Consider the following 19,965-nt stretch of genomic DNA (forward strand, 5'->3'; position numbering starts at 1 on the left):
GCCCCACGAAGTTATCTGGGCAACAACACAGACCTCTGGCCTGCTGTGACCCCCAGACCTCACCTTGTCTCCTGTTCTCTGATCCTGGCTTGACCCTGACCCTAACTCTTGCCTCCTGACTTTAGCTTGGTACTACCTCTGATCTCCAGTCTGCAGTCTTGGCCTGACTTTGGCCCTGACTCTTGCTTATTGACTCTAACGATTCCTCTGATCCCTGCTCATCAAATACTATTCCTTTGTGGGGACCCTAGTCCAGCTGTGAGCATTAGGCCAAACTGGCTACTCCCTGGTCCCTTACCAGGACAGTTGCATCCCAAAAATCTGGTGCAGGGCAAAGGATGTAGCCATTCCAAAATCAGGAAAACTCCTGGGAGATCACGTGAGCTATTGATCCATCTCTCATTTGTGTCACATGGATGTGTATGCTTATGAGACTGATTCTCATGTGCATCAATGAGGTTATTGAACCACAACTGCCCTTAGTTCAGGCTGGCTTCAGACAAGGACAGTGTACTGAAGATCAAGTAATTCACCAAGCATCCAAACTTTGAAGATCCCTTCAAAAAGGACTAGAAAGTTGGTTCATTGTAGAAATTCAGCCGGCTTAGACATCTCTGTAACAGACTCCCACAAGGATCCATTCTAGCTCCTCTCCTTTTCAACATATATACTTACGAAGTACCAACAACTAATACTGATGAATATGTATGTATGTGTGGATGACATCTGTCTCACTGATGTGAGTAACAATCTACAAGACACTGAAGTGTCACACTTAACTTCATCAGCAGACACTTAAATTGAGTCTAAGATGGTGACCACAACATTCCATGTGAACAATCGCCTGGCCAATCAAGCCCTTACAGTCTGTTTTGAGGATCCTCCACTCTTTTCCCAGTCTATTGTCACTTATTTGGGAATCAAATTGCTGCAGTCGAACATTCCAGTTCCATCTTGAGTACTGAAATAAAAATATCACCTCCCATGCTGTGTTGATCCAGAAGCTAGGGGGAACCTTTTGGGGAGCAGAGGCAACTGTTTAATGAACCTCAGTGCTGGTGCTGATCTTCATTCCAGCACAATATGAGGCAGCAGCTGGCATATGCATCTAATTGATTCAGCGCTGAACACAGTCACCTATGTCATTAGTGGTTGCTGTAGCCACACATTAAAATCATAGCTCCCTCAAAACTTCAACAAGATGCCATTACCCTTAAAACTGCAAGGAGGGCTATGACAGAAGAAAACAACCAGCTACATATGCAAGGCTGACAGTGCCTCCAACATTTACAAATAAGCAATGCACACTTTCTGTGTCCAGAAGAAAACAGATACACCTCCAGTCCCCGGTGACTTGCCGTGACTGATTTGGTCACATCCTTTTACGGCAGCTGTTCATGAACTCATGTCCAGAGCTACCAGCCCAGTTAGTGCCAATCTCAGATGAACAGTGGCCTATCAGGTTCGACAGCTCTGTCCTTGCAGAGTGGCAGCAACTCTGGGGTAGAAAAACAGTCATGGTGACAAATTTCAGAAGCCCTAGCCTTCATCCACCTGTTCGCAACCTTTGATGCATGTCCCAGGTTACGCTTAACAGGCTGCTAACTGGAATGGCAAGAGTGGCTGCCACAATGCAAAAATTTGCCCATTCTTGGCAGTGTAACTGTGGTGGGAGTGATGGGTGGGCAGCAATACAGACAGTCAAACGTGGTGGAGTGCACGACGAGAAGGTTGGAAGGCTGAATGCAATGCTTTGCTACCATGGACGAAACAGCAGTTAGATGGCTTAACAATCTAGACATAGATTTGTGATGACAGGAGTATAGAAATATTGCTAGAGCATGCATGAGTGTAATCAGGAAGGCCAAGACACAATTGGAGTTGCAGCTAGCAAGGGATATGAAGGGTAACAAGAAGGGTTTCTACAGGTATGTTAGCAACAAGAAGAAAATCAGGGAAAATGTGGGACCCTGACTGAATGGGGAGGCAACCTAGTGACAGATGATGTGGAAAAAGCTGAAGTACTCAATGCTTTTTTTGCCTCGGTCTTCACAGACAGGGTCAGCTCCCAGGCTGCTGCACTGGGCCACACAGAATGGGGAGGTGGTGAGCAGCCCTCAGTGGTGAAAGAACAGATTAAGGACTATTTAGAAAAGCTGGACATGCACAAGTTCATTGGTCCAGATCTAATGCATCCAAGGGTGCTGAGGGAGTTGGCTGATGTGATAATGGTCATTGTCCATTATCTTTGAAAATTCTTGGTGATCAGGGGAAGTCCTGGACAACTGGAAAAAGGCAAATATAGTGCCCATATTTTAAAAAGGGATGAAAGAGAGCCCGGGGAACTACAGACAGCCTCACTTCAGTCCTGGGTAAAATCATGGAGCAGGTCCTCAAGGAATCCATTTTGAAGCACTTGGAGGAGAGGAAGGTGATCAGGAACAGTCAACATGGATTCACCAAGGGAAAGTCATGCCTGACCAATCTGATTGCCTTCTGTAATGAGATAACTGGCTCTGTGGATATGGGGAAAGCAGTGAATGTGATATATCTTGACTTTAGCAAAGCTTTTGATACGGTCTCGCACAGTATTCTTGCCAGCAGGTTAAAGAAGTATGGATTGGATGAATGGACTATAAGGTGGATAGAAAACTGGCTAGACCATTGGGCTCAATGTGTAGTGATCAATGGCTCGATGTCTAGTTAGCATCCGGTATCAAGCAGAGTGCCCCAGGGGTCAGTCCTGGGACTGGTTTTGTTCAATGTCGTTATTAATGATCTGGAAGATGGGATGAATTGCACCCTCAGCAAGTTCGCAGATGACACTAAGATGTGGAGAGAGGTAGATGTGCTGAAGGGTAGGGATAGGGTCCAGAGTGACCTAGACAAATTGGAGGATTGGGCCAAAAGAAATCTGATGAGGTTCAACAAGGACAAGTGCAGAGTCCTGCACTTAGGGTGCAAGAATCCCATGCACTGCTAAAGGCTGGGGACTGACTGGCTAAGCAGCAGTTCTGCAGAAAAGGACCTGGGGATTACAGTGGCTGAGAAGCTGCATATGAGTTAACACTATGCCCTCGTTGCCAAGAAGGCCAGCGGCATATTGGGCTGTATTAGTAGGAGCATTGCCAGCAGATCTAGGGAAGTGATTATTCCCCTCTATTTGGCACTGGAGTATTGTGTCCAATTTTGGTCCCCCCACTACAGAAGGAATGTGGACAAATTGGAGAGAGTCCAGCAAAGGGCAACGAAAATGATTAGGCTGGGGCACAAGACTTATGAGGAGAGGCTGAGGGAATTGGACTTATTCAGTCTGCAGAAGAAAAGAGTGAGGTGGGATTTGATAGCAGTCTTCAACTACCTGAAGGGGGGTTCCAAAGAGGATGGAGCTAGGTTGTTCTCAGTAGTGGGAGATGGCAGAACAAGGAGCAATGGTCTCAAGTTGCAATGGGGGAGGTCTAGGTTGGATATTAGGAAACACTATTTCCAGTGGTGAAGCACTGTAATGGGTTACCTAGGGAGGTGGTGGAATCTCTATCCTTAAAGGTTTTTAAGACCTGGCTTGACAAAGCTCTGGCGGAGATGATTTATTTGGTGGTGGCCCTGCTTTGAGCAGGGGATTGGACTAGATGATCTCTTGAGGTCTCTTCCAACCCTAATATTCTATGATTCTGTGACTACAAAACAACATATTTGTTCTTCAGGTCTGTATATTCATAGTAACAGATTTTTATGTTTCAGTAAGATTCCAAAATATGAACCTAATTTTGTTCATCTTGAAGTCAATAGGAGTTTCCTCATTTGCCCATTGACTTCATTGGGAGCAGGACTGGACACTAAATCCTAAGAATTTTATGGAGCAAATGTATTTTTGCTTAACTAGTTAAAATATTTTTTAAAATAAGATACATTATTGTTAAGGTTTGATTCAATTCAAAAATCAAAATGGACTTTTTTTTTAAACAACACCTACATTAAAGGAAGAAATTTCCTGTTTTCTGTATATATTTTTTATTTTTAAGGTATAAGGTCAAATCTGGATAGGCAGATATGTCCATGTGGAATCCCATAGAAGTATTTGAGCTCCATGGGATTACTCACATTCATAAAGTTATTGACATATATAGCTTTTGCAGGATCAGTCTTAAATCTTTACAGCATCTTCTATGAGGCTGATTAGTTGAACCCAGTAGATATAATAAATTGTCATACTCTATTTTTCAAGAAATATTTCTTCAGAAAAATATTTTTAAGTAGTTTCCTCAGCAAGAGTCTTCCTAAAGTACATCTTCCACAGAATTTTATTCTAGCTGTTTGATTTCTTTCTAAATTAATTTGTAGAGTTATAGGATTTTTCATCACATCTAGTTTGGGGCCATGAATGCTTTAAAAATGCTTAGTAGTTTAGACTAAATTGTTATATTTATACAATTAAAATTTAACTTCTTTTGTACTAAAAACATGGTCTATCATGTTTTTGGTAAGACTGTTTCATTTTGTATTTTTATATTTTGTTCCTGTGCTAGGGACATAAAACAGAGCTTTGTTAATCCTATTTCCTATTATATATTATTCCAGACATGGAGTATTGCATGTTTTTGCTATGAAATTGGCAGTGAAGTGTAAGAGTTTCTGGTGCAATGGTGAAGTTTTTTAATTGGCTCTGACTGGTAGTCCCACTTTAATAATATTTAATGTGATGAAAGTTGTTGAAATGAGGTATTCCTTAGGGGAATATTACAAATCCTGCTCTTCCTCTTGTAGCAATATCTTGCATATTTGCATTTTTGGAAGTTTTTTTTTAAAAAACAAAAAAATATATTTTGTGGTATCAGATAAAGGCTATTATGAGCATGAAACATTTTTTATTTTTGGCTGACATTGCCTAGTTCTGGCTGACATTGTTTTTGGCCAAGGTACCCAGGCATCTAATTAAAATTAGGAACTTAGCAATGTGTTGATTTATTGTAAATATCAAAAGGCAAGTCGTTTGAGAGTTAACTATAGCTATACACTGTTGTAAGATGAAGTCTGAAAGAGACCTAGCTATATCTATCTGCTGAATGGAATTTTAAAATGCTGGACTAAAGGAGTGAAATGTCCTGCTGCTTGGATAGTATGTCAGCTTTTGTAATGTTCTTTTAGAAGAACAAGAAAAACGTTTAACATAGTTAAAAATAATACCCATTTTAACATAAAGCGATATGGTGTTTCTGTTTTCTTTTTGTTGATCTAGGTGCTAATGTGGTCTCCATCATGGTAGTGTATGAGTGCCATTCCCTACTAAAGTTTTCTGTTTAAGGTCCAGCTTGTGACTAGCCCTAATGCGGTTGCACAGGGAAGTAATCAGGAGTAAGACCCCTGCTGCACTGCTCCTTAGGGCTCCCCCAATCTTGGGCCCAAGCATGGGGCGGGGGAGAGTAGGAGGTGTGTGCCTGGCATGTATCCTTCTTGAGCAGATGAATGGAAGGAGTGAAGAGGAAAACAGGCAGAGCCAAGGCTCCATTCCCTGCTCCTGTGCACTGGCCAGCAGAGAGGAGCTGGACTGTGGGTGGGGCACATGATATGCCTTGTAAAAAGTTGCAGAAAATTATTCTCCTTCTCCCTTTCCTTCCATGAGCAAGAGGCAACAGAGAGGAAATTTTGAGACTCTGGGGCTCCTGTGAGTTCCTCTTAGAGCAGCGTAGCAATATTCTGCCCTATTTTAAGGGCTCAGAGCAAACATTCAGTCTAGCCCTAAAATACCAATGAGGGGATATAATTGAAAAAAGTTTAGTATTAAAAAGCCCCACAGTCGGAGAAATTAATAACTAATACGTGGACAAATGTGTCTGTTTATTCATCTTTCCTCCTTTATGCTTCTTTGAAATCCTCCTACACTGAAATGATGCTCAACAGTTTGTATTATACCTTTATCTCATATTGGTTGTAGTATGGTTGTTATTTGGATGTGACATATTTCTTTACTGGATGGCAGAATTGGTTGCATGAAACCTGTGAGGTTGCATTGTTCTCACCTGTAAAGTCCAACATGCCTTTGTCCTTTCTTCTGTGCAGTTTAACATGTAAGACGAAAGATCAGGTGACAATAAGATCCATTCAACTTCCATACCCATAAAAAATACATTTCAGGCTTTTAAAACATTTGTTTTAAACAATATTATTTTATTTCAACTCTTTCCAGAGAATTTTTCTATTTCTTATGCTTCATTGATTACTTTCTCCTGGCACCTACATAACAGATCATCTGTTTTATTCATTTCATAGCAGAGTACAATTTTAAAATGTGAAAAATGAAAAGGAACAAATATTCCTATTTGTGATGCATGTATTCATGGGGAAAAATACTTAGTTAAGGTTGTTCTTTTTCTTTTGTGGGGGGAGGGGAAGAGGGGTGGCTGCATAATGTGCTGCATCCTCCAAGACAGCTATAAATTATGTCTTCACAATTGACATAAATTTCAATGGTGAAATGGTTTGAAAGAATTATAGGAAGTATAATATAATGAAACATTAAACTACAGATAGAGCATTCTTGAGTATGCTGCTCCCCGAAAATTGTAAAGTTTGATCTGGAAAATACAGTATTTAAGAAATCATGTCCTGAAAACTTAACTGTGGTATGCATTAGCTGAAATAGAAAATTTCTGTAATGTCTAAACTTTTTTGTAGTTTATTCTAATTGACTAGGACCCTGATGAAATGAACCAGGGGTTGGCAACCTTTCAGAAGTGGTGTGTTGAGTCATTTATTCACTCTAATGCAAGGTTTCGCGTGCCAGCAATACATTTTAACATTTTTAGAAGGTGTCTTTCTATAAGTCTATAATATATAAATAAACTATTGTTGTATGTAAAGTAAATAAGGTTTATAAAATGTTTAAGAAGCTTCATTTAAAATTAAATTAAAATGCAGAGCCTCCCGGACCGATGGCCAGGACCCAGGCAGTGTGAGTGCCATTGAAAATCAGCTCATGTGCTGCCTTTGGCACTCGTGCCATAGGCTGCCTACCCCAGTAATGAACCCATCCCTCTTCTGCTTCTGACAGGTGTACCAGTGTAGTGTGCAAGAGCTATAATTCTAAGGGATGTTTTGGTGCCAATTCTAAATGTAAAAGGAAGGCAAAGGGGTTTTTGGAGGGAGAGTGGGGGGAGTTTGCTGTTGTTTTTTGTTTGTTTGTTTTTTTAAGTGAAACCCTATGGAAGTTAAGTTGGTTTTATTGTAACGTCTTTACCTAAAACTTAGCGATCAGTGAGAAAGTCAGAGTTATTACACAGTGCAGCAGATTAAAAGCAAACTATTATTCATTACAATGAATTGAAATAGGTTTGAATAAGAAACTTATGACCACATTGTCTCAATCTTCCTAATTTATATATAGCGGGCTGTATATAAGTAATATGCTAAACTTCAAGTGACTTTAACACTAAGATCACTTGGAGTTTAAGGAATATGCATATAATATAGTGTGTTATCTGGGTACCACTTATCTGCCACTGATGATTGAAGTAGTTCTTACTATTAATCTCTACTAACTTTCTCCCACAAAGTTAGTTCCTTAGTTTCTTAATATCTCTATGATACTACTGCATTGTTAGAAGCTACAGTGACTGCCTGGATTCACTGACTATTGCCAAGCCTGGGAAGCCAACCAGTAATCCTTTATCGTACTGGCCTGTAGCACTCCTCTGCATATCATACAAATTCACAGAAAGAAAATTACCGGCAAGGATTATGCTGCTTGTAGAATTAATGTTATTGAATGAACAAGCAGGTATCTGATGAAGCTGCTGCTGTAATGATCAAATATTAGCTTTAACATCACATACTGAAGCAGGATTCCAGCAAAAACGCAAGATGAGGGCAACTTTCATAGACTTATCTGCTGTCTACAGAACTGTATGAAGGAATGGCCGGCAAAAGCCAGCAAAATAATCCTATGAAATGCATCGATAAAATTCTTCATGAAGTTTTGACCAACTGTAGGTTTTGCATTCTCCTTGGTGACCAGGTCAGGAGGTCATGCACTCTCAGCAATAGCCTACCACAGGGATCAGTCCTAGCACCAATCCTGTTTACTATATACACCAGTGACCTTCCCCAGAGATCATCATGGAAATTTGTCTATGCTAATAATGTTGCTCTGACTACACAGGCAATGAATTTATCTACAACGGAACAAATTCTAACCAAGACCCTTAAAACCATGGAAGAATATTTCATTTATTGGCAGTTAAAACCATACTCTATGAAGACTAACATGTCAGCATTTCATCTAAAAAATTGAAAGCCTAGAGGGGAACTGCACAGGGACTTTTGTAGTGAGTCTTGGTGTGTGACATTAGGCTGAAGCTTCACATGCCACCAGCACCTGAAAATGATCCATGACAGAATAAAGATGCACATAAATCTCATCCAGAAACTGGCAGGAATACTAGCATGCAAAACTTTCAGAGACCTCTTCACTGGCCCCTGACTGCTCTACTGTAGAATACTGCTCCCCCCATCTGAACACATACATCACTTGTTAATTCTCAACATAACACACTCATTCAGATCATTATGTGCACAGTAAAATCAACATCACACCTGTGGCACACATCTGTCCATCCCAAATTTGTTATGACGTGAGAATCCTTCGGGAGTGCCATTGTATTCGAGGGAATGAGGATCTTCCAGTACATTAAAATATATACTTAATAATATACTGAGATTTCCAATCCAAAAGATCCTTTTGGCTTGCAGTGCAAGAGCTCAAAGACTTGGGCTCCTGCCAAAGATAAGCGGTGAGCAAGGTGGAGGGACGCTAACGTCCACAACAAACACCACAACAAGGACCCAACCAAAGAACCAAATGGCTTTTCACTTCCACTTTGAAACACATCCACACTCCTCAGATATGGCACCACATCCACACAGGCCAGATGTGCTGACCTCCTCTATAAATGGGGACTGAGGGTTTGTCTCTGCAAACATTTAGTTCATGGCAAGCTGAAGTGTGAATCTATGCTGCACGAGCCTGCCATGCTCCATCTGCTGCCTCCTGACATTCATTAATAGTTTGTTAATGTGCTTAAAACTAGTCCTCTTTGAAACAGGATTAGAGCTTGTTATCATTTGCTGTTCTGTGTTGTACACTACAGGAAAGAAGCCGGCATAGGAAGTACTGGATGGGAAGGGTGATGACAAGAAGCAGGTAGTTCAGTCAGAAAATACAAACCCCTGTATAGGGGCCAAATGTAAATTAGTTTATCATTGACTCTGCATTATGTTTGAAAACCATTTTTCATTGGAAGGATGCACCATAACGTCTAATCATACTAAATTGAATAATGCCCTGCTTATATTCAATTGAACACCACATCAAACTGTTAGGCGAGAAAGAGACATTTCACAGTGTGTGTGCCCTTTTTCCATGTAGAAATGGTTATATATTTATGATCTACCCCAGGGGTGGGCAAACATTTTGGCCCAAGGGCCACATTGGGGGTGCAAAACTGTGTGGAGGGCCAGGTAGGGAAGGCTGTGCCTCCCCAAGCAGTCTGGCCCCATCCCCTATCCACCCCCTCCCATTTCCTGCTCCCTGACTCTCCCCCTCAGAATCCCCAGCCCATCTAACCCCCCATGCTCCTTGTCCCCTAAACGCCCCCTTCCAGGACCTCCTGCCCCTAACCATCCCCTGGGACCTCACCCCCATCTAACCCCCCAGCTCCCAGTGGCCTGACTTCCCCGATCCCTATCCACACCCCCCACCCCCTGACAGGCCCCTCGGGACTATCAGGCTTATCCAACCCCCCCATTCCCCATCCCCTGACTGCCCCCCAAAACCTCTTCCCCATCCTCCCCAGCCCCCTGCTCCCTGCCCCTTATCCAATCCCCCCTGTCCCCTGACTCCCCCCCAGAGCCCCTCACTCCTTATCCAACCCCCCAGCCCTGGGTACCTTACCATGCTGCTCAGAGCAGCATGTCTTGCAAGTGCGCCACCCGGCAGAAGCGTACCACACTGTTGGCCAGAGCGCTGCCCGTGCGGTGGCATGGCTGTGGGGGAGGAGGATCAGCAGGGGAGGGGCTGGGGGCTAGCCTCCCTGGCCAGGAGCTTAAGGGCCGGGCAGGACGGTCCCACAGGCTGGATGTGGCCGTGGGCTGTAGTTTAACCACCTCCGATCTACCCTATATTAACCCTTGTGAGTGGGCTGATTTTCATTTGGATTTGCACGATACTTCTAACATATGGATTGGCATATGATTATAAAAATAGAAAGGATTTCACGCAGCTGCGGAAGGTATTTTAGTAAATAATAGAGAACTGTGTGTTTAAACCCATTTTGTTGTTTATATCTAAGAATCAGCTTCAAACTGATACACAAGATTTTTATTCCTCCCCCCCATAATCTGGCAGTATAACCCGGATGGAAATATCTCGGCTATTTCTTAGCACTAACTGTTACTGATTATTTTGTTGACACATACTGTTGTGTATTTCCTAGCATTAACATTTCCTTACACGTTACAGTGTGATAAAAGACAGTGTTTAAACTAAATTCCTAAATTTGTTGTAGTGGACCTGATGACCTAGTGGTAGTGGTTCTCACCATCATCTGGTGTATTTCTTGTTCCTCACTCCCAAATCAAATTGAATTGACTTAAAGATGATGCTGCATCTCCGGCAGGAGGCTGTTGTGGCATGATATTGGTGGCCTCTTGCGGCTGGGAAGAAAGTATTTCTCTGTTCAGAACCTTTACTCCTGTCAACTTGCAAGGACATATCTAAAGGAGAGAGTGTCTATAATAATGCATCTGGGAGCTGGTCAGAGGTGCTTGAATAATTTCTATATGGGGGTGCTGATAGACATTGAACCAAACTTTAAACACTTTAAACCACTTCAAGCCAGCACCCCTAGTTCCAGCACCTATGGAGCTGGGTTTATACCAGTGGTTCTCAAACTTTTGCACTGGTGACCCCATTCAGATAGCAAGCCTCTGAGTGTGACCCCCGCCCTTTATAAATTAAAAACACTTTTATATATTTAACACCATTATAATGCTGGAGGCAAAGCAGGGTTTAGGGTGGAGGCTGACAGCTCGTGACCCCGTGAAGGGGCCCAACCCCCAGTTTGAGAACCCCTGGTTTATACCATGTCAGAGAGGAGTGTTGCTCATCTGGGTATGAGATAAGATTCCCCCGCTCTCGAATATCCTCTAAGTCTTTAATGAAGATACAAACAAAAGCCTCCAACTCTCCAGTGCCCCAAAAATCTCAGCTTCCGATTATTTGTCTCAGCCTGGGGGAGTTCAGTTTGTCATACTCCAGTTACTGTTTTGTGTAACTCAAAACATGATTGAATTAACCAAAGGGTGATTTAAACAGGAAAATTTTTGATTGTGTTGCGTAACTGAGCTGAGAAAATAAATTGCTGCGAAGAGGGTTGTGCTTTTTAATATATACAACATGGAATGTTGGCAAGCATACGCTTTTCTTGCAAATTCTATTTTCTGGTCTTAGAAATTGAGTATAAAAGACACCGGTAGTAAATGGGCCTCGAGTCAGGTTACCTTATCCATGTGTCTCTGTTAATCATCTAACTCCAACAATATAGCACAAGTTTAGTACTACTGTACAGTGCATCTGTCTTTCCAAATGTATTCATTTTTTGGCTTTATCTTTGTCTTTTTTTTAAATTTGTCTGCTGTTTTCATTCTTATAATTCTGTTTTATCTTTATATATTTTTCATTAATGGATACCATCCTGTCTTAGTCTTGAACTGTTTTCTGTATGCATATATCTTTGATTTCTTAAATATGTTTTGAAAATTACAGGAAGATGAGCTAAATTCATAGTTAATTCTTAACACATTTCAGATAAGAAATAAATAGAGAAAACATACAAGTCGTAGTACTGAAGCAAACTACATCAAATTTACCAGTTTGCTAAAGAAGTGGTCACATTGGAGCTGAGGGTTTCAGAAAAGGAAATGAATAGGGAAATTGCACAGCACACTTGTTGCTTTTAGTTCACTGAGTGCTTTGTTTTATTTCAGAGTTCTGTTCCCCATTTTGGTAAATATCACTGTTGTTAAGTTTGAAGCTGTTAAGCTCTCACCTTCCATTCTGAAGCTCCCTTGGTGAAAACCTAACATTCCTGTACCATTACTTAATCTGTATCCAGTTCTCTGATACCCTGGATAGCAATTTTGTTGGCTATCCTATAAAAGTGAAGGGTATTGAGCTTCCCAATAGCCTGTCTAAATTGAGCAGCATTTAGGTCATGATAGCTTCCGTTTCCATTTAATGCAATAAGTTACTCTTCCAACTGAGAAAGAGAAAGACATTAAGGAGGGCTGGAAACATTGCAAAGCTGACTGAATGGTCATAAAATATATTAATGCTTCTCCACAGACAGTTTCATCAGCAACAGCAATAGTTTGTGCAAAAAAAAAAGTTTTGTTCTCCTGCAAGTATTGGTGAAAGCAGGGTCGTCACAGATCATTGCTCCATACACTAAAAAGATAAAGAAAACTAACAACACAAACACAGAGTTCTTTCTTTCTGGGTCAGTCTCTAAAAATAAAAGTTCTCTTGTTTTTATTATTTTGCTTCCAGATATTATCATGAAAACCCTTTGATAAAAGCGATTGTGTTGGAAATAATTATATAGAAGGACTTAAATCACTGAAAGTTCAAATACCAACTCATGTGTTTAGCTTTAGGGGAATTTCAGTTTGTTAAAAATGGTCACAAAACATACGAAAATACTGTATTCTAAAAGGCCAATTATCCAGTTGTTAGTAAGCAAATTTACATGTGCATATCTGTGTGTGATATTTTGGTACATGCACATCTGCATTTTAAATTGAAAGATTCTAAGGCCTGTGCACCAGATCTTTCTGTAGGATTGCAGCTTTATTTGAAATGCACTTACTGGGGCAGGAAATGAGTCTTTGTCTCATTAAGTCGGGTGCATGCTCAGCCAAATCGTGAGCTAGATTGTAACCTTACGATCTGACCTCACTAAAGGGTGATGCATAGTCCAGTGCCCCAGAAGGATACTGGAGAATTAATTGGGAATCAGAGTCACAATCCTCCCCTGCTCTCTCCTTCTTCTGGAGAGAAGTTATTTTAGCTCTTTTTGTAGAGCAGCTTCTTCCCCTATTGTGTCCCAGCTAACTACTCTGGCTGGCTAGTGGAGGATGGGGAGAGAGCAGAGGAGAGGGAAGGGTCCTACTCCTCCACCCCTTCCTCACCTACTTGCTCACATCAAGGAATGTCAGGCAAATAGCTCTTGTTCTCTCTCTCTCTCTCTCTCTCTCTCTCTCCACTGCAGCTGGAATCACAGTCTCAGAAGTTATGAGTGGGAGGTAGGAGGGGGGCCTTATTCCCTATTCCTTATCTGTACCGCAGAGTAAGGGTTGTGTCAATCTTGCCCACTGAGGGTGACCTCACTTTGTGAGCAGTCCAGCTAATATAACACCACTGAGTGAAAGTAGAGTGGCAGAATCTGGTCCTCAGTGAGAAAGGATTATACAGAAGCTAGTCCTTACTGGGTAAGTCTACACGGCAATTAAAAACATGCAGCTGGCCCATGCCAACTGTCTTAGACTTGCAGGGCTCGGGCTAAGGGGCTGTTTAATTGTGGTAGAGACATTCGGGCTCAGGCTGCAGCCCGAGCTCTGGGAACCTCCAACTTTCTGGGGTCCTAGGGCAGAAGCCTGAACGTCTGCATCACAGTTAAACACCCCCTTAGCCTAAGCCCTATAAGCCTGAGTCAGTTGACACAGGCCAGCAATGGATTTTAACTGCTGTGTAAATATGCCCAGTGAGGTCTCAATCCAGCAAAGAGTGTGATTAGTCCGATTAATGTCATTGGGCTTACTAATGTGCTTAAAGTTGCACACCTGCTTAAGCACTTTGTTGAATAGGGATGGGAGTGTACAAGAGAGAGTGTTCCGGAGACTTCTAGCAATATAGTTTAAAATTATATTTCTTTTTTCTTTAAAAAAGTAATTAAACAAATATACAAAATACCCACGATCTAGCAGAGTCCCTCAAAACCTTTCTCAAGAAACAGTTAGTTGTACATTTTAAGTACCCAGTAGTCAAGGAATGTCAGTGGGGTTTCCACTTGCAACCTTAACTCTATTTTGTGTATGCATATTAGGATGCAATATTTACTGTGAGCTCTGAGATTACCGTACTAATGCTATGCAAATATACTGACCTTTACTGCTAAACATCCACCATCCACTTGTCTGGTTATATGTTGCCTCTTATCATAACCCTATACAGTGAGCTGTCCGGAGCATGGCTTGTCTTTGATTTGTTTGTATGGTGCCTAGCTCAGTTGAGCCCTAATCCCTGACTAGGGGATGTAGGCACTACTGCAATACGAATAATAATACTCACATGATCAAAAACTCTTTCTTAAATAATACATTATAACTTTCATACATATTTTTCTACAGTCTTTGTAAAGTGCCTCTTTCACACAGTGAATGAGGCAGAGCTCTGCGTATCAGCTTTGCGTACTTACATTTGTATGAAGTTCAGCAGTTCTCTTACTGCCATATATTATGTAATAGTCAATAACAGAAGATGCTACATTGTCTAAAATTCTAGAAACATTTGTATGTTCTACTGTATAATCTGAGAAATAGCATGTGATGATGTAATACTGCCACCTAACTTCCCATCTTCCCTCCATCTCTCACAGGATCAGGACAGAATGAAGACAGACACAGGGATGGATTTAAGTGGCAGGCTGTAACTTATTAACTTAACATGGGGAGGTGTGCTGTATGTCCCACAGCTCTCATGTACCAGGCATTGAAGTGATTTCAGTGCAGGGGTTACAGGACTCCCAACATATGACTCATAATTTAGGATAGACCATTCTCAGCCTACCTCTAGAATTCAGCTCACTTCTGAATCCTCTCACCCTCCCTCCTGCAAAGGGCTAGAAGGAGGGTACAAAAGGAGTCTGTGAAGACTTCAGGCTCTCTCTTTCCACAGACGCAAGGTCTACCAGTGAAACCCAAGTCTCTTCTTATCTTCAGAAGCTGTCCCTTTTGGCTTTTATTGGCACTGGATACAAGTCATTCCACTCTGCACTCTAACCAAAACCAATCACCAAGGAACAAACTATTATATGTTGGCATCCATTATTATATAGAGAGGGAGAAACCCTGAGTAATGATCTGTGAAGGATGATCTTCCAGTTTCTTACTCTGCCATCTTAACTTCTAATTGATGTAATATAAAGCACTCTGGTAATATATAGAAATTACATTGTGTGAAAGAACATTGCATTGCTACGGATTTAGCAGGAGGTCTTCCCCACTGCTGGAAGGGAGAAATGGAACATGTCAAAAAGGAAGGAAATAAATATGCTCTGAGTCCTGTTTCAGTCACTGTTAGTTTCTTGGACATCAGTGCCCATGCCTTCAACAATATTCAAGAGATAGTCATGTAATCTGGTTGCTACTTCTTGATCTCAGAATATATGAGATTGCCCAACAAAAGTGATCTTGGGTCTCATTTTCCATTGCACTGCACCTTGTGTAGTCCTTTACACCAGTGCAAAGTTGTCATAAACAGATGGTTAAGGGTTAATGTCTCTTTTTCCTGTAAAGGTTTAACTAGCAATAAACCTGGAACACCTGACCAGAGGACCAATCAGGAGACAAGATACTTTCAAATCTTGGTGGAGGGAAGCCTTTGTTTGTGCTTTCTGAGGTTTTTTTTTTGTTCTCTCTGGGTTCTGAGAGGGACCAGACATGTACACAGACTCTCCAATTTTCTGAAACAGCCTCTCCTGTTCAGTTTAGTAAGTACCAGTTAGAAAGGCGGTTTAGTCTTTTTATTGTTTTCTTTATTTGCAAATGTGTATTTTTGCTGGAAGGATTGTATCTCTGGTTGCTGCAACATGTACCTGTGCTGGGGGAAGGGTTCAATCTAGTGTCTATAAGCTGAAAGACCCTGTAACATTTTCCATCTTGATTTTACAGAGACAATTTTTTACTTTTTTTCTTTCTTTTATTAAAAGTTTTTTCTTTTTAAGAACCTGATTGGTTTTTTTAATTCTTGTGTGAGACCCAAGGGGAGGGAGTCTGCACTCACCAGGGAATTGGTGGGAGAAAAGAGAGAAGAGGGGAGGAAAAGCCTGATTTCTCTCTGTGTTAGGATTACTGTCTCTCTCTCAGGGAGAGTGTGGGAGGGGGAGAGAAGGAGGGGAAGGTGAATTTCCTCTCTGTTTTAAGATTCAAGGAGTTGAATCATAGGGATCTCCCAGTGTTACCCAGGGAGGGGAGAATCTGGGAGGAAGAAAGGAGGGGAATGGTTTATTTCCCTTTGTTTTGAGATCCAAGGGGTTTGGGTCTTGGGGTCCCCAGGGAAGGGTTTGGGGGCCAGAAAGTGCCCCAAAACACTATATTTTTGGGTGGTGGCAGCTCTATCATTTCTAAGCTAATAATTAAGCTTGGGGGGGTTCATGCAGGTACCCCATCTTTTGGACGCTAAGGTTCAGAGTGGGGAATCATACCTTGACAAAAGTAAAAGTAAAATGCTATCAAATCATGACGTTAGCCTTTTATGCTCATTTTTCACTGTTGCAAATGACTAAGTAAGGTGCTGAAAACAACAAAGAATCAGGCCCTTTTTAGTTTTGCTCGGTGGAAAAATAGAGGTTTCAGCTCTTTTGTCTACCAAATTTCTTTTCAGAATAGCAAAGCCCTTCTTCAGCCTTTGTGGCTGGACTGAGATATGGAGAAGATTCATTTAATTTTATAGTACTTGCAGTAAGCAGAGTTCTATATCTCTGATCAGGCAGCATTGTTCCCTGAAACTTTTTAAGGGTTTTCCTAGTAGAAATACAGTAGGCTATTTTCAAGTACTGTTAATTTTTAATTTAACTGCTTTTATAAATTCTTACTCTTACATAGTTACTGGTGATTTTTCCGTAATAATAATAGACTATCTGCTGTATAATGGTGCTGTACTTACAAATATGTTCTATGCCATTCTTTTCTAATGTGTTTTCCTTGAGATTCACATGAAAGTTTGTAGTGTAAATGATAAATGGCAGGAGCCATCGTGGGAAGTAGGTGGCCCTGTCAGTAGAAAAAACAATTAAAATTATAAAACATGGCCCAATTGTTGCAGCATCCTAATATCTGTGCAGCAAATGTACATTGTAACTAGATCTTTTCTTAAAGTGTCCACTTCAGAAGCAACTGGGGAATTTCCTTATAGGCACTGGAAAATATCCCCTTCATTTGGCAAAAAAGGATTAGCCTGTAGATCTGATTAGGAATTTGCACATGACTTTATTATTATATAGATAAAAAGAAGCAAATTCCTCAGAATCAAAAGAAAGTCAAAGAAAATAATATCTAGTAACCCAAGCAGGTAGAAAATGCTGCTCTAAGAATTTTGTTAGAGCTTGACATGACAGTTGCTGATGATGTGGGATAAATGGCAAAAAAAGGTGTTTTACCCCATTCATCCAGGGAAATATTCTAAGTACAAGAAGCAGGAGAATTCTTAATATTTTAATAAATAGGATTCATAGTGAAATATGAGTCAACTTTGAAACAATTTATTATAATTTTTAACTTAAGTTGAGCTCAGTCTTAACAAAATAAAATGTTTAATGCTGAGAAAATATTTCTAATTTCATGAATGCTAGCCAGGAATTGATTTATTTACTTAATTCCTTTGCAGAAATCAGAATTATGTTATTTAAAAACATAAGGCTCCTCTGGTTTACATCTTTTTCCCCCAAAAGCCACCCTTAAATGAACTGTAAAAATATGAATGTGCCGCATACTTCAGCAAACAGCACAGCTGGAACATTCAGTATTCTTGACCTATTATTTCCCTGTGTATTAATAATTAAATATTACTGCAAGGTCCAATCCTGTAATCCTTATTAAGGCACAACTGTCTGTGAAGCCAATGCCTTTGTGAAGACTGCAGGATCAGGCCCATTGTCAGAAACTATTCTTTTTGAAGCAGGCAGCTTCATAACAAACACATTCAGCCAAACATACAACAGACTCTTTGAAAAAATTATCTCTACTATGTTGTGTGACAGCAATATCGTGAGATTATACATCTTTTTTTTAAGCATAAAGAGCGTTTGGAATATGTATTGTGAGAAGGTTTCAAAGATGAAAATAATCTATGGGCCAGAATATTTGTTTCATCATTGGAAATTTCTTTTCATCTAGACCATTTTGATGTATCATTTTAAAAACAGGATAAAATGTTGTTTTAAACCTGGCATATGGTGATAAGTCATATTCACAAGTTTAAATTCTAGCAAGAGATACATGATTGTAGCCATCAGCATTAACGGGCATATGCATACAATTCTTAGACATGTGAAAGATCAAAACAAGAAAGTGGCCAATCTGAAGCACAATCAACAAATGGAAAAAAAGAAGAATGTTCAGTTGCTGGAAGAAGTTCGTAGGCGAGAAGACAATATGACAGACAACTCTCAGCACTTGCAGGTGAGCTGATATATTAATTCATAATTGTATGCTGGTTCATTAATTACACTTTAAAACTGCCAGTAAAAGTATTTTCCAATTTGTGTGTTGTTTCAAAGATGCATAATGTGTCTAAACCTGAACACAGTGATCACTTAACTCCCATCAGAGGAGGCATTCATTACCTCACAAGATTAGGTCCAATATGTGCTAGAAGGGGATCTTCCATGTAATGCAGAATAAGAAGACTCCGAATGAGAATTTGCTAATACATTCAATATTAATCATAGATATGAAATGCTGACTTCTTGATTTGAATTGAGAATTTTAAATCTGTATAATATAGCCATACATTTCTCTCTTCCATTCATTTCACTTGCACTCCTTGGACCAAATTCTGCACCCAATTATACCAATGTGACCCTACTTATGTATAAGTACTTTGGAGGAATGCTGAATGCAATTATTGGTCTTCTCTTCAGTGTTTCCCTTAGTGTAAATGAAAGGATATTCCATTTCCATTTCCTGACTTATCTCAGAATGAAAGGAATGTGAACGTATTTTTTGTTTTATGTGTTTTTCTCTGTAAAATAATTATGGAAGTTAAGCATTATATTATTCTTACATATACATATAAACATTCAAAGATTTAAAAAACAAGTATCACAAGGAAAAAGCAGACCCTTCATGAACCAACAGCTCCTCATTTTTAAAGACAAGTTGGTTTCAGAAGAGTTTGTACAATTAATGGATCATCAAAATTCAGAGATAAAGACTCTGCAAGATAATCAGCTGATACAATTCAGTAGTACAATGTGTACAGAAGAAGTTATATTGTAGCAGAGACTAACACATAATTTTGATACCCGCATTCAGTTATTATTTAGCTTTCTCTGACAATTGACTAAAAATAACTTCTGATCAAAACTATCTAATATTACAAAATTCTGTGAACCACCTGGGGGTACCTGGAATCGGTATATATAGGTAAAGTTTAAGTTACAGTATGCCAGGTGCTTGTTTGCTTGATCCGGTGGTATAATGGCCCCCTGAATGGTTTGTAATAGATGAAATTTGACCTGCATGTGCTTTGTACTGTATTGTGTTCCCAGTGTGTCTGTGTGCAATATGGAGAATTTAAAATCACTGTTTGCTATCCAGTGTTGGTTCTACAGCTGCTAGGTATGTAAGAAGCAGATATAGGAGATTATATATCATCCAGGTTCTTGGATATTTTATAAATTGCAGTGTTGTATACTGCACTGCACTGTACTATACTATCTGGGTTTTTAACAAAAGAAATCTTGACGTTTATGTAAGCTTACCATGGACCATGTAATTTATAAGGATAAAATTAGATTTCTATAGTGCAGAATTACCATTTAGAACACTGAATTAGTTTTTAGAAATTAATTTATCCCAGTAAACAGAATCTGATTTAACAGCCTGAGAGCACTTTATTTTTGCCATTGATAA

At 40.2% G+C, this 19,965-nt stretch overlaps 1 protein-coding gene across 5 annotated transcripts in view; it reads left to right on the top strand.

The window, feature by feature from the left end:
- The window catches only part of ERC2 (ELKS/RAB6-interacting/CAST family member 2), an 845,311-nt gene that overhangs the window by 403,894 nt on the left and 421,452 nt on the right, over nt 1-19,965 (top strand). For all 5 annotated transcript variants that reach the window (XM_050958427.1, XM_050958428.1, XM_050958429.1 and 2 more), the window contains one exon: nt 18,375-18,510. In XM_050958427.1, coding sequence (XP_050814384.1) covers nt 18,375-18,510 — 136 coding nt within the window. The remainder of the gene's footprint in view (nt 1-18,374; nt 18,511-19,965) is intronic.

The sequence above is a fragment of the Gopherus flavomarginatus genome, chromosome 6 (assembly GCF_025201925.1).
Source record: "Gopherus flavomarginatus isolate rGopFla2 chromosome 6, rGopFla2.mat.asm, whole genome shotgun sequence".
In the NCBI taxonomy this organism is placed as follows: Eukaryota; Metazoa; Chordata; order Testudines; family Testudinidae; genus Gopherus; species Gopherus flavomarginatus.